At 47.9% G+C, this 13,735-nt stretch overlaps 2 protein-coding genes across 2 annotated transcripts; one reads left to right on the forward strand and one right to left on the reverse strand.

The window, feature by feature from the left end:
- Positions 1–374: 374 nt before the first annotated feature.
- Positions 375–11,471, forward strand: lnx2a (ligand of numb-protein X 2a). Its single transcript, XM_030099762.1, has 11 exons — positions 375–521; positions 2,849–3,405; positions 7,129–7,364; positions 7,438–7,575; positions 7,727–7,926; positions 8,151–8,564; positions 8,654–8,827; positions 9,003–9,180; positions 9,256–9,481; positions 9,591–9,749; positions 10,684–11,471. Exons 2-11 carry the CDS (start codon positions 3,002–3,004, stop codon positions 10,817–10,819), a joined length of 2,265 nt encoding a protein of 754 aa, XP_029955622.1. The 5' UTR covers positions 375–521; positions 2,849–3,001; the 3' UTR covers positions 10,820–11,471.
- Positions 11,472–11,652: 181 nt separating this feature from the next.
- Positions 11,653–13,450, reverse strand: gtf3ab (general transcription factor IIIA, b). Its single transcript, XM_030100086.1, has 9 exons — positions 13,278–13,450; positions 13,046–13,140; positions 12,869–12,965; positions 12,700–12,791; positions 12,549–12,622; positions 12,401–12,481; positions 12,094–12,329; positions 11,876–11,929; positions 11,653–11,760 (listed from the first exon to the last, which is right to left on the reverse strand). The coding sequence occupies exons 1-9, from the start codon at positions 13,389–13,391 to the stop codon at positions 11,653–11,655; spliced, it is 951 nt and encodes a 316-aa protein (XP_029955946.1). The 5' UTR covers positions 13,392–13,450.
- Positions 13,451–13,735: the final 285 nt, after the last annotated feature.

Genomic DNA, 13,735 nt, shown 5'->3' on the forward strand with positions numbered 1-13,735 from the left:
TAAACAAGCTAAAGTCACAATTCAGTGACATTGAAGTTAAGCAAAATAGCAACGGTATTTTCTACTGATACCGAAGTATAAACATTTTGAATTTGGAAGAGCTAACCATTGAATTAAAAAAACACGCTATCTTATACCAGACTAAGCATATACGATTACAACATCAGTACATACACACCAGCTGGAGGAGTCAGAGAAATGTGACATCATTACTTTTACCATTGAATGAACGTCATAGTTTGACGTCATTTTCTATGAAGGGCAGATTTTTTTTCTGATCAGGCGCTTTTAGCAGCAACCGCTCCTTCTGCGCTTGATGGACGGCCCCAGGCCACGCCCACCTCCGTTGACTGACAGCAGTGGGCGGGGTCAGCGCCGCCAAAGGCACGGGGGCGTTTTCGTGCGGGTTTGCTTTGCGCTCTGTTGCGGTGAATGCGTGATTGAGGTCCCGCCGCAGCTAATCATCGTCGCCCCCCCCTTTTCGGGGCAGGAGTGCACGGCGGCGCGGAGCAGCAGCCGGGGTAGGTAGCATCACATCTGCATGCATCTCCTGCCTGCGTGAACGGCGTCTGTGTGCGGCTGGATCTGCACTGATATTGCCGCTGTCGCTTCATCTGTCCGGGCTTTTACGCTTGTGGAAGGTGGGATGGAGTCAGACAGATGGGGGGCAACGTTAGAAAAATGCTTTTGTCTAAATAAATGTTATGCGTGGAGCATGACACTGCAGTTACAGCTTTTGCAGTGAAGATCTGGGCTGTGACACTGAAGAAAATGATTGCACATTTTATTTTGACCGTTATCATTTTGTAACATTTTTTTTTTAAATCACTGTTTGACTGTCTGGCTGTTGTGAAAAAAAAAGCCTTGCGGAATAGCAATGGGCCTGATCTTCCAAGTGACTAACAGTCTTTCTGGATGTTTTAAGATAAGAGACGAAGAGGAGGGGAGTATGAAAATGTAGGCTAAGCCGACAAGACCTGACATTTCAAATCTGTGGCCTACTACATAATTTCATCTTTTAAATGTAATTTCTGCATGTTCCATTGCGTGACCTGTCATGTACTGCGAGATTAGGCTGTCATTTCTGAAAAATGAACAATTGACAGATAGGGGTGCAGAGCCGAGACATGATATTTATCAATACACACAGAAAACAGTGCAATAACAGCATGGCCTTGGACTCACGCGCGCTGGTCCTGGAAGAGAGAGAGGTTTCACAGGCATTTGCCACTGTTCACATTACTTGTGTCAGGGAAGCTGTTGCGACAGAGTTCAGCGATGTTTTAAAATAGATCCAAGTGCTTTTTCGTGGCAGCCACTCTAAACTGCTGCTACGGTGAAAACCTGAAGACTTTACTTATTGATAAGACTGTTCACATGGTCTGGTACCTCAAAAGCTCCAGTGCTTGACGCGCGCGCAGGCGCATGTTTGCTTCTTCTGGAGTGGACTCATGCTTGCACATCTTCACACACAGTGTGTGTGTGTGTGTGTGTGTGTGTGTGTGTGTGTGTGTGTGTGTGTGTGTGTGTGTGTGTGTGTGTGTGTGTGTGTGTGTGTGACGTGGTGATGTCACAGCTTTGTTATAGAAACAGAGAAGCCTTGTCTCCTCATGATTAATTCATGTCCAGCTGCGGGATAGAGAGACAGAAGCGGCCAGTCACACACAGGCAAGCAGCGCGGGGACTTAAAGGAGGATGAAATAAGTAACTACCGGTCCGGTAGCCAAGGAGACGGCAGCGACAGGTTGTGACAGAAATGGGTAGCCGCGAAGGCAAGATGAGAAAAGCAGCGAGAGAAAAGGGGGAGAAACCCATCCAAGGGGACTGTGATCATCGGCTGCGCTGTCTGACACGCTTTCAGGCTGTACCAGGGAGGAGCACAGCATCCTGCTGAGAGAAGTGCATCTGTTGTGTGACTCCTCTGCATCCTTCTCTGGCTACACTCTGAATGTCAAGCCCCACTGAAGAGAACAGGATCCAGGTCGTCATGGAGACAGGAGCAGACCCTCACTGGAAACAGAGGCAGGTAGTCACACTGTGGCTTGGCCGGCCCCTCCGAGTGCGGAGGCACGCCCTCTGCTGTCTGCTGATAGCATCAGGCCCACGGAGAGGCTGTGCAGGCTGTGCGGGCTGAATGGCTCTGGATGTGATGCACTGTGCATTCGCTCTGGGGACACTCTCTCCTCGACGGAGTGCTATATTTCAAGACTTTTGCTTTAGGCATGTTCTCTCTCTGCTGCAGAGGAGACTGAGTGCACCCACCGCACTTGGCCTGAACCAAAAATACCAAGCGTTTAAAGAAAAGGAGAAAAAAAAAAAGTCCTGCCTCTTTCTCAGCTCTTCTGTTTTTCTCTTTTGTGAGCTTATTGCTTTTCACAGCCTCGCCAATACCTGCACCGTGGTTTCCTCTCCTCTTCCAGTTTTTGTTCTTCTTCTCCGATCCTCTTGTCCCTTTCCCCTCTTCATTCTGTTGTTGCATTCCTTCGCCTCTTGTAGACACCACTCCTTTTCTGTTGCTTCCCCATCCCACTTCCCATGATCTGTGTCCTCTCTTTTGCCTCAATCCCAGATAATTCCCTCTCTGTGGAATTGGAAGATTGGAGCAGGCGAGAGCAAAAGAGAGATTATACTGTCAGATTAGTGGACAGGAGCAGCAATACATAATCTCACTGACATACACGCACTCACACGCGCGTGCACACGTACACATGCCCAGTCTCATGCCGACACGTGGGCACACGTGCACAAAGCATTTGCCACACGAATAAATGCGCGAGCACATAATCAGACACTTGTTGTTTTTCCGAAACAGCTGTTTAACCCCGGTGCTCTGCCCTCTGACCCGCAGGGTGATGTGCCATCATCCGCTGGGGGGCATCTGTCCACTTTGCGTCTACTTCCACCTCTGAAGCTTATGGGATAGGAGTGCGTGCCCCTTCCCGACCCCGCAGCCTCGCTGGAGTCATTTGTGCCAAAGCTGAGTTGCGTCGCAGCAAAAGAGATGGGCAGCCCGGGCAGCGAGGTGGGCATCGCCGTTCCCACGGAGCCGGCGCTGGAGGCCCTCTGCTCCGAGTGTGGCCAGATCCACCGCGGCTGGGAGAACCACCTGTACAACTACCGCCTGGAGGTGGACGACGACCTGGTGTGCCACATCTGCCTGCAGCCGCTGGTGCAGCCGCTGGACACGCCGTGCGGACACACGTTCTGCGCCCGCTGCCTGCGCAGCTTCCTCCAGGAGAGGGACTTCTGCCCGCTGGACAGGACCAGGCTGCAGCTGCAGGCGTGCCGCCGATCCAGCATCCTGGTGCACAAGCTGCTAGACAAGCTGTCTGTTTCCTGCCCTTTGACTCCTGTCTGCTCCCTCAGCATGCCTCGATGTGACCTGGAGGCTCACCTCAAACACAGGTAATGAACTTAAACCAGACGTCTAAGCAGCCGTAGTCACTGGATGGATGTGTTGGTGGGTGTAGATTTTTCTATTTTACAAGTTTTCAAGAGATAATGCAGCGTGATTGATACTTGTTGCAGTGATTGGCTCACTTTTCACCAGAACTGAAGCAGATCTTACAAATCTGTGTCCTGATCTTTTGGACTTAACCCACCATTTGTGACCTCAAAGCCCCCCCCCCCCCCCCCCCCCTCCACCACTCAATCCACTGGCTTTGGCTTTTGGCCTGTTTGGACCAGGTGCTGTGAGACCCTGAGGAGATTATTGGGCTGTAGGTCATGTGACAGGGGATTAGTGGTTCCCTACCACAGTCATGAGTTGGCTAACCAGGAGCTCCAAGTTCTCATTCTGCGACCATGCTGAGCAACTTCAACACAAGAGACCTTTTCAACCATTTCTTCTGCGAGACTGCCAAGGGTAACCCTGGCCTGTGGTGAGTTTGATCACGACTAGGCTTGATGTCGGGGTGATTTGAGACCTCCTTTCCCCACTGATGCCCTGGACTTCTCCTTCTATCTGCTTCTCACTTTGTTTTTGTTTTTTTTCTTGATTTCTGTCTCTACTATTCATCCCACTCCTTGCTGTCACCAGGTCTGGCAAAGAAATGCCAGATGGCGCGTGTGTGTGTGTGTGTGTGTGTGTGTATTTATTTCATTTGTCAGTTTGTCATTGGGAAGCCGGGTCAGGTTGCTGTTGCTGGATAGAAGCTGTGCCATCGTCTGCATGCGAGGGAACAGATGTATCAGTCCTTTGTGACTTTAAACAGCGCTTCTTTTCAATGCCCGGCGAGGATCTAAATCAGAGAGTCGACTTCTTTATAGCAGATTTGTCTTAGGATCGTGTCTGTTACTGAGGATATATCCCCCTGTGTTTGGATGCCAGCTTATTGAGTGGTTATCTACTGATCACCTTACACCTCTGTCGAGTTGAGAAGATTTCCCTTAACAAGCTCACACTAACAAGATATCAGTAATGATCTATTAAAAGCCTTTTTTGAGCCATCCGTCTTCACAGGAGACCATTGACTGTTGATTCCAACACAGCCTTGCCTTTAAGGCCCGTGTAGCCGCATGTAACACTTTTAAAAATGGAGGGAAAAAAAAGAAAAATGTAGTGTAGAAGCTGCAAATGGAGAGGACAGCCATAAAGTCAGCACACTGACTTGAGCAATAAAATCAAAATAAAGCTGTAATATGCAAATATGTGACAAAGTGGTTGTGTGTAATAATGCTGACGAGTGTCCTTTTGTGCATCAGAGCTCAAAATGAGTTATTTTGGATTGGAAAAAGTACAAAAAAAACAAGATGTGAAGGATGACATTGAAAAAGCCAGAGTGGCGTCCTGTTCCAGCTCCCCCCTCTCAACAGTCATTGTCCCCAGCCTATCTCAATCACATCAGCAGAAGGGCACCGCTCGGCGAAGCATGCACACATCATGTCGTGTTCAGAAGACAAGGGGAGATGGTGTGAGACATCGACCCAGGTCACAGCGGAGACTGCTGCGACATTCTTTGGGAAAGATTAGACCGCGGTCCCACGTGGGCGCAGACTTAGGTCTAAGATAGAAACAGGGGCCAAGTTGGTCCACTGTCACTGTGTGACTGTTGGTCGGTGCTGTTTATGGTGATTATAGGGATTGGGTAGTAGATTAAAAGATGAAACTTAAAGGACAAAGTCAGGTGGGTTGTATTTTTATGGAATGATTGATGTATGCAAATCTCCTTATATAAAGAACTTAAACAGCGACCAATATGGGACCAATTACGATCATCTTTCAGCCATTTTTCAGACATGATTTTAGTATAAAAAAAGTATAAAAGAGTGGCTCTTCTGTTTTTAAATACACAGTCTGATATAAAACCAATATGCTGTTTGTGTTTGTAGATAGAAAAGAAAGCATTAAGATTTTAATAATTCAATCGCCTCATGACTGCCACTTACACTAAATACTTCACAGTCGATTAAGGTTGAGACCACATCGATCCCTTGAGTCCTTCTATTTTTAGTTGTTTTCAGTAAAGAGTTTCTATTTATGGGCCGCGGCAGATGCATCATTTTCAGCTACGCATCTGACAGTTTGAGACAAGAAGGAATAGTTTGAAGTGACTGAAAGTTTTACAAAATATGCCTCATTGGTGAGGCCTTCAAGTCTTTTAATAAAACATGCACACTTTTTATAGTTTAGTGTTTTTTTCTTTAACATATTTATAAACTGAATATGTTTTGATTTCAATCATTGATCAGACAGAATGAGAAAAAGAAAAGTCATCTTGCCTTTTTGAAGTTCATGACAGAGCAGGTTTTTTCATTATTTCATAAAGTGCCGTGGAGCAGTTTAGTGATTATCACTCACAGCAACAATATCACCGTTTTGTGCAGCATGTTTCTGGGAGAGCTCTAGTTTCCTCCCACTGTCTGAAACCTGCTAAATTGCCTGTAGACGTGAACACGAGTGTGAGTAACAGTTTCAGCTTGTGTACTTATGGGTTTTCTGTTGACCAAAGGTTGAAGAATGTGTCCTGCAATGCAGAGTCCTTGATAGTTTTCAGGTTTTCATCACCACATACAAATCACCTGCTGTGTGGAATCTGTGGTTTAAGTAGGTTTTTTGGTAGTTTCTTTTAAATGTGTGTTCATCCTAGACTCTTTTCTCTTTTTAACAAAGTTCTAAGGTGACAATTTTTCAATATCTTGCAGGGTCAGATTGGGGGCTTGATGAATGCATGTGAAAAAGCCTTGACTGAATCAATGTGGGAGTGAGACGTGGCCATTAGCAAAATAGAATACTTTGAAGGCAAATGCAAAGAAAATATATCTAGTTTCAACTTGACGTATGCCTGGTGGTTTCTGGATTAAGCAGCCTTGCTTTACAATCGGACAACACGGATTTGCTTTCAGACAAAGGCTTTATATCTGTTTGATGTCGGCATGATCGCCTCATATTTGTAAGGATTTTGAGTAGATTCAACACTGGATGCGACAGCGTGAAAGTAGTTTGCGCTCTCTGTGTGGCCTGTGATGGTCTGCTGACCCGTCAGCGGTCTACACTGCTGGAAACACCTCCAGTCCTCTTAAACCTAACTTTTGAGTTAAACTGGTAAATAACGTGGAAGGACGAATACATATTTTTGTGTAGAATTGACGCAGAATTCAAGTTTTTCTGAAGCTTAAAAGATACAACACGTTACGAAATTAACTTGTACCAAGTAGAATTTCTACACAAATATTGTAATTGCATTTAGACTTGATTAATTTATCCGTCACAGGGAGTGCTACTGACTCTGTGAAAGCAGTTATATAAAGTAATCTCTGGCTGACTTCAGTCAAGTATAAAATATATATAATGTAAAATTATGTAATCACTTGAAAGTTTCAACAAGCTTTACATTCATATTTGACAGATTGAGGCTTTTACCATAAGTTTAATAAAACATTCTGATATCATACATAACTTAGAATGTCAGAATTAGTTTTAATGTTTTCGTTTGTTGGCTCCGGCTGCCTCATTTGAAAAGATGCAATCCATAAGAACTGTAGATATTAGAGCTATAGGAGCTACAAAAACAGCTTTTCTCTTTCAACACACTGAATTTCTTGGATGTTGATCATGACCCTGAAAAGAGTATATCCATCTTTACAGTCCAGATTTACTGACACATTGCCACCCGTTGTTCTGTGAAGGTGTCCCGGGACGCAGTGTCAGCAGACCAGCGTGGACGGCCCACGGTGCGAGAGCGGGGATGAGCGAGCGATGGTCACCAGCCCCCCCAGGTCGCCCACTTCTCCACAGACAGACCTGAGGGATCGAACTCCCTCGCCGCCCTCTGGACCAAACAATGCCAGCGGCAACGGGCCGGTGTGGACCGACGACGCAGGCCTCGACAACCCCGCCTTCGAGGAAAGCACAGAAGAAGACAGTGAGTTGATCCGGCCTTGTCTTGTGAATCGCGAAGCTTGTCATTAACAATCCGACTCGCTCTCTGTCTGGAGGTGTGGTTGGGTTGGAGTGTGTGGTCCCCAGGGTGAAGCGGCCCCTCAGCAATCCCTGCATCCACCTCCTCCGCTCCGTCAGCTCCACCTCCTCCGGCTGGGACTGCCCAGAATCCCCCCCTCTGTCTGCTGAGGAAGGTATTGATGAGATGCTGCAGCTCATGTTTCCTGAAATTGTAACAGCTGTAATCTTAGACAAGAAGGAAAATCAAATCCAGAGAAGTTTTTGAAGGATGTGGAAGCTGAAGTGTGAATTGCAGTCCAGTAATACGACTGTTGCGTCCATCAGGCTGCGTGAAGTTGCCCTCCCTTCCCGAAGGAGAGATAACTGCCATAGAGGTACACCGGGCGAACCCGTACGTGGAGCTGGGCATCAGCATCGTGGGAGGGAACGAGACGCCTCTGATCAACATCGTGATTCAGGAGGTGTACCGAGACGGCGTCATCGCACGAGACGGACGGCTGCTGGCTGGAGATCAGATATTACAAGTGAGGGATTCACTTTTCTTCTGCTTTTTCAGTTTTCTAGAGAACAAATTGTGAAGACGCCAGAAAGTTTACCAAAGTATCTAATTTTTCATACTTTTACTAAGCATTTTTACAACTTCATTAAAAGCAATTATTAATGATAAGTTCATTTTAGGGAAATCAGTATCTGTAGATCTGTGTTTTACTGAATGTATCATCTGCCCTTTGATTCTCTGTCTCCAAAGGTAAACAATGTCGACATCAGTAATGTGCCACACAGCTTTGCCCGCTCCACCCTGGCTCGCCCCTGCACCACCCTGCAGCTGACGGTGCTGAGGGAGCGTCGCTGCGCCTCCCGGGCGCCGCCCTCCTCGTCCTCCTGCACCCCGGCCGTGCCCCACGCGCCCTGCTCCACCCCCGAAGGCGCCCCCTCCAGCCCGGCCACGCTGAGGATCACCCTCCACAAGCGAGACTCCTCGGAGCAGCTCGGCATCAAGCTGGTGCGACGGACGGACGAGTCGGGGGTGTTCGTCCTGGATCTGCTGGACGGGGGCCTCGCTGCGAAGGACGGCCGCCTGCGTAGCAACGACCGGGTGCTCGCCGTCAACGAGCAGGACCTACGACACGGGACGCCAGAACAGGCTGCTCAGATCATACAGGTAGAAAGCATCAGGTCACCCTGGCTGGATTATTTGGGGATTACGGTTAGGGATTCCTCACTAAAACTCTGATGGTTCTGCCTTTCTAGGCCAGTGGAGAACGAGTGCACCTGCTGATTGGCCGGCCGAGCAAGCCAACGCCGCCCCCACCGCCAAAATCGAGCTCGACCAGAGACCTCTACTGCCTTGACCACTTTCTGCCTAACCACAGCTCCACCCCGAGTCCTGTGCCCATTCACCTATCCCGCACCAGCACACACAGAGTGAGGAGATGGCTTTCATATTTAATCCAGGCACACTGTGAGAGAAATTAGACATTTTCACAGGACTATTCATATTACAAAACTTGTTCATGTATTGAATTTACTGAAAAAAATGTGCCGAAGGATAATGATCTGTAAATAAGTTTGATCTTCTGCTTTACACGCTCGCTCTCAGGACCTTTCCCAGTGTGTGACCTGTAAGGAGAAACACATCACTGTGAAGAAGGAGCCGCACGAGTCTCTGGGCATGACGGTTGCAGGAGGCCGGGGCAGTAAGAGCGGCGAGCTGCCCATCTTTGTGACGAGCGTGCAGCCGCACGGCTGCTTGTCGAGGGACGGACGAATCAAGAGGGGTGAGCGCTCCTAACTGAAATGTTTAGATTCTGTCCCACTGAGCAGGATCGCAAACATCGTGTTTCTCCCCTCAGGCGACGTGCTGCTGAGCATCAACGGGCAGGACCTGACGTACCTGAGCCACAGCGAGGCGGTGGGCACGCTGAAGGCCAGCGCCGCCTCGCCCTCCGTCCAGCTGCGAGTGCTGGAGGTCAGCATGGTGGAGGAGCACGACCACGACGAGCTGCTGCCTCACACGCATGACAGCGACTTCGACGCCAACTGGTCCCCCTCGTGGGTCATGTGGCTCGGGCTGCCCAGGTGAGGATCTCTGGAGAAGTGGCGTGGGAGGCTGGGGCAGTGATTCCTCATTTCGAATACTCTGGTAACGTTCTCTTGCCGTCGTGTCCTCTCCGCCCTCCTCCTGCAGCTACCTGCACAGCAGTCATGAGATCGTGCTGCGGAGGAGTCACCCGGGCAGCTGGGGCTTCAGCATCGTCGGGGGATACGAGGAGAGCCACGGAAACCAGGCCTTCTTCATCAAGACCATCGTCCTTGGCACACCTGCGTACTACGACGGCCGCCTCAAGTGAGTGATTCGCCGTTCCTCCCGCCGCCCTCTGTGGCTCATGTTAGCAGTGATACAGCGGCGAATTAGGCGGAAGATAAACTGTGACCTCCAGTAAATGATAGACGGCAGTAGTGGGACGATAGAGTGCATTACAAGGACATTAGATGATCGTATTGTTCAAAGACCTTTAATGAGAAACAACTGCATGATGGCCTTTGTGATTTCAGACCGATGGATCATCTGCTTCAACATTTTGAGACTTCAGTTAAAGGATTAAACATCTTGTTGTTGTTCAGCAGCAGTAAAAGATCTCTTTGTTTACTATTATCTGTCTATCAAAGATGATTATTTATTCCAGATATCAATATATTTTATCCCTGTTCCAAGTTATTTAGTAAAAAGAACAAAATACCCTGTGGATATCTTGATCAAGATGCATATTTAAACCAGCAGGATTTTCTGTTTCAGCAGTCACAAAAAAAATCTATAGTTTTGTTTTTACTAATACATCAAGAATCAATCTAATCATAAAATGTTTACTTCTATTGTGCCTTTGCACTTCACTCATGCTGGTTTCTATTAATCCTCTCTCCTGCTAAACTATCATTACTGTGAAGGACGAAGTGTAACACTCCCCTCCTGAAAAACAAGTGTTTCACTGCCAGGTCTGGAGGGTTGGGGGCGGGTGGCGTGGAGGCGAGGTTGCCATGAGCCGCCCCACATCTAATCATACCCAGTGGGGACACCCACCCACCCACCCATCTGTCAGAAAAGAAATATTACCGTTTAGTTTCTCATCAAAACGTTCAGTTCATTAACTCCTGTCTGGTATGATTGTTTTATTTATTTGTATTTGGTTAAACACTAATCATCCAAGTTTCAATTTACCTTAAGTTCTGTGAAAATTTCCCCATTATCCCTTTTTTTCTTAAACCACCTTCTCCTGTCCTAGGTGTGGCGACATGATCGTGGCGGTCAACGGCCTGTCGACAGCAGGAATGAGCCACTCGGCGCTGGTGCCCATGCTGAAGGAGCAGCGCAGCCGCGTGGCGCTGACCGTAGTATCCTGGCCCGGCAGCCTGGTATAGCTAGGCAAGATCATCAGCGAGCTGCACACCACGCGAGTCCACCCCCAGAATGTTTCTATATCGGGAACGACCTTGGCCAAAGTGAACTAGTACACGCTAATGTACATCGCTCCATACCGGGCTTAATCCAGGACCAAAAGCATCCAGAACTGTTGTAGACCCAGCAGGATCCGGCCTGCCCTGACCGGGCGGGAACCGATCCAGACCGTGCCACGTCACTCGACAGACTGCACTCACACACACACTGCTGTGTTCATATGGTCATGTTGTCTTCACTCCCGCGGGAAAGAAGGTACTGCAACCGTTAACTGGCGATCTGTGCTGTATTCACCTCACCGGGCAGTTTTAGAATCCAGGGCTGCATTCAGGTGGATGCAACGTTTGCAGGTGGAGGAGATATGAAGTCGTTCCGCGTGATCCGTGGTGTAGGATAATGACTGCTAATCACTTTAAATCGAGATGTTCTGCAATACCAGCGCTGTATCCAGCTGAATGAGCCTCAGGCCTTATTAGAAAACCTGCCGCACCCTGAGGGCCCCCCTCCCTCCGCCCTCAGGCCTCATCACATGACAGCCAGCTGTTCCTGCAGCTGGAGTTTTATACATGTGTGAATGTGTGTTCTGTTTGTTTAATAAACATTTCCTTCAAAGGATTGACGACTCGAGTGTGCTTTTTACATGCCAGAAAGCTCGTTTGGCATTTAGCTCAAATGGAAAAAAAAAAAAGGTTGAAAACATGAGAAAACTTGATGCTTAAATGAAATTTATTAACACAAAAAAAAAAATATATACTTGAATTCATGTTTGAGTATATCCAGATTAGGATGTGTTGGCTCACAAAGCCATCGTGTGCAGCTTTTTAACAAGCTTGTTGGTTTCCTCTTGATTGGTTGCAGCTGCCGGTCTGACCTGCTGAGGCCGGTTCTTTTTCGGATGCAGCACCTAAAGGGGGGGAAAAAAAACCCCTCTACATTACATACAAGGGCAGAGGAGAGAAACGCAGCATTGCCTTTGTGAAAGTAGTAGGGGAGTAAAATAGTTGCCAAGGACACTTTACCTTCAGTTTCCTCTTCGCTGGGTCGTGCACCACTCCATGCCGCCACAGGCTTTCCTGTCAGAGACACCCGCTAACAGATGAGCATTTCACAGAATTCTCATTTTAAGTTCTATATTTTCCCCTCTGAGGTTTTCTGAATAAATAAATCTAACTGCTCAAGAAATATTTAACGTGTACATGTAGATTATTTCCATGAGTTTATTGCATTTAAGTTTCACCTTCATGGCGAAGCTCTTCTCACAGCCAGGAAAGGCACAGCTGAAGGGCTTCTTCCCCTCGTGGTCTCCGAGGACGTGACTTTCCATGTTGAAGCGGCGAGAGAACATTTTGCTGCAGCCGTCTCTGGGGCAAGCGAACATCCTCTTGGGCTGCCCGGAGTGGACGCGCAGCTCATGTTGGCGTAAAAACCACGAGTTGTTGAACAGCTTGGTGCACTTCCCACACGACACCTTGACTGAGAACAGAAAACCAGCAATACAACCGGAGAAAAACGCAGCTACTTCTTTCTACAGCCGCCATTTATACCTAGATGTAGTTTTCTGTGCTTCAGATATTCAGTCCATGTGTTCCCCTTGAAAGAACATGCATCCGTCTCACAGGGGTAGCCTGCAAGAGGAAGACTTCGGTTCATTTGAAGTGAGAAATGAAAAGAAATGTCTGGTTCTCAACCAACCTTCATGCATCTTCTTATGGTGTTGAAGTCTTCCATGCGAGGGGAACTCTCTGGTACAGCCACTGAAAGTACAGCTTCACACAGAACAAGAGTTTAGAAGCGAGTCCATCAGAAAAAAAGCAAAGTTACTTCAGTAATCTGTTGAACTGACTGAAAAGGCGGAGGCTGCTGGTGCTGATCACACTTGTGAGCTTTCATTTGGTTCCTCTTGTGGAAATCCTTCGTGCAGCCCTGAACGTCACACTGGGAGAAAAGCAAAAGCAGTCTAAAGCCACAGCTCATCTTCCTCGGCGAGGAGTTCCGCTGGTGGAGACGTCCACCTGATGGCGCTTCTCCTGGTGCTGGTGGACTCGAGCCACGTGGTTCTTCATGCTGGCGTTTGTGGCAAACGCCTCGGAGCATCCGTCAGCCAGGCACCTGGCCAGCAGAGCCACCGTCAGGGAAACGCGATCACGGGCCTCAGGATTACATTTCACGGTACAGATACTGTGACTTACTTGTGTGGTTTCTCCCCACTGTGGCTGAGCTCATGCCTGGAGAGCTGAGGGCGAGTGGAGAAGCTCCTGTCGCAGTTCTCACATGAGAACGGTTTCTATTGATAAAAGAAACCTTTAATAGCCATGACTGGTCAAGTATGATATAAGCTCATGGTGTGATTGTTCATTCATATTCATCTCAATTCTTGACATGTTCAGTTTGTCTGAACCGAGGCCGTTTGGAGCCACTTACCAATCCGGTGTGTTTACAAAGGTGAGCCTCTAGTTTCCATGATTTGCTGAACACAGCTTTACACTCGTCAAAAGAGCAAGCAAAGCTCTTCTGACTGTGCAGCCTCTCCCCCATTGGTGGCTAAAGATCTCAGGAATCCTGCTTTGTGGTAAGCGGCGGGGCACTAAGTGACCCACGCCCACCTGCTCACATGGGCCTCACTTAACTGATTGGCAAGTACCACTGAGAAACTAACGGGGGAGTTTAACTGCTGGTAAAAACTAAAACTAAGGCTGAAATATCAATAGAACATGTACAGTGCGTGGATAACAGAGATAAGTCTGTTAAAAAAAACCTAAAATCAATAAAGTGCACATGTCTAGCACTCTTATTCTCTTCTGTAAAGGAGCATGGCTCCACTGACTCACCTCCCTAGAAAATGATTTAATCCGCCGGGTTTAAAAGTGACCAGACTGATA

The sequence above is a fragment of the Salarias fasciatus genome, chromosome 9 (assembly GCF_902148845.1).
Source record: "Salarias fasciatus chromosome 9, fSalaFa1.1, whole genome shotgun sequence".
Lineage (NCBI taxonomy): Eukaryota > Metazoa > Chordata > Actinopteri > Blenniiformes > Blenniidae > Salarias > Salarias fasciatus.

Bases quoted from the DNA above. Each gene is read 5' to 3' on its own strand.
- lnx2a (XM_030099762.1), top strand. From the start codon at position 3,002: ATGGGCAGCCCGGGCAGCGAGGTGGGCATCGCCGTTCCCACGGAGCCG. The intron at 3,406-7,128 runs GTAATGAACTTA...TGTTCTGTGAAG, and splicing joins GAGGCTCACCTCAAACACAG to GTGTCCCGGGACGCAGTGTC. The intron at 7,576-7,726 runs GTATTGATGAGA...TGCGTCCATCAG, and splicing joins CCCTCTGTCTGCTGAGGAAG to GCTGCGTGAAGTTGCCCTCC.
- gtf3ab (XM_030100086.1), bottom strand. From the start codon at position 13,391: ATGGGGGAGAGGCTGCACAGTCAGAAGAGCTTTGCTTGCTCTTTTGAC. The intron at 12,330-12,400 runs GTATAAATGGCG...TTCTGTTCTCAG, and splicing joins GCACAGAAAACTACATCTAG to TCAAGGTGTCGTGTGGGAAG. The intron at 11,930-12,093 runs GTGAAACTTAAA...TGTCTCTGACAG, and splicing joins AGAAGAGCTTCGCCATGAAG to GAAAGCCTGTGGCGGCATGG.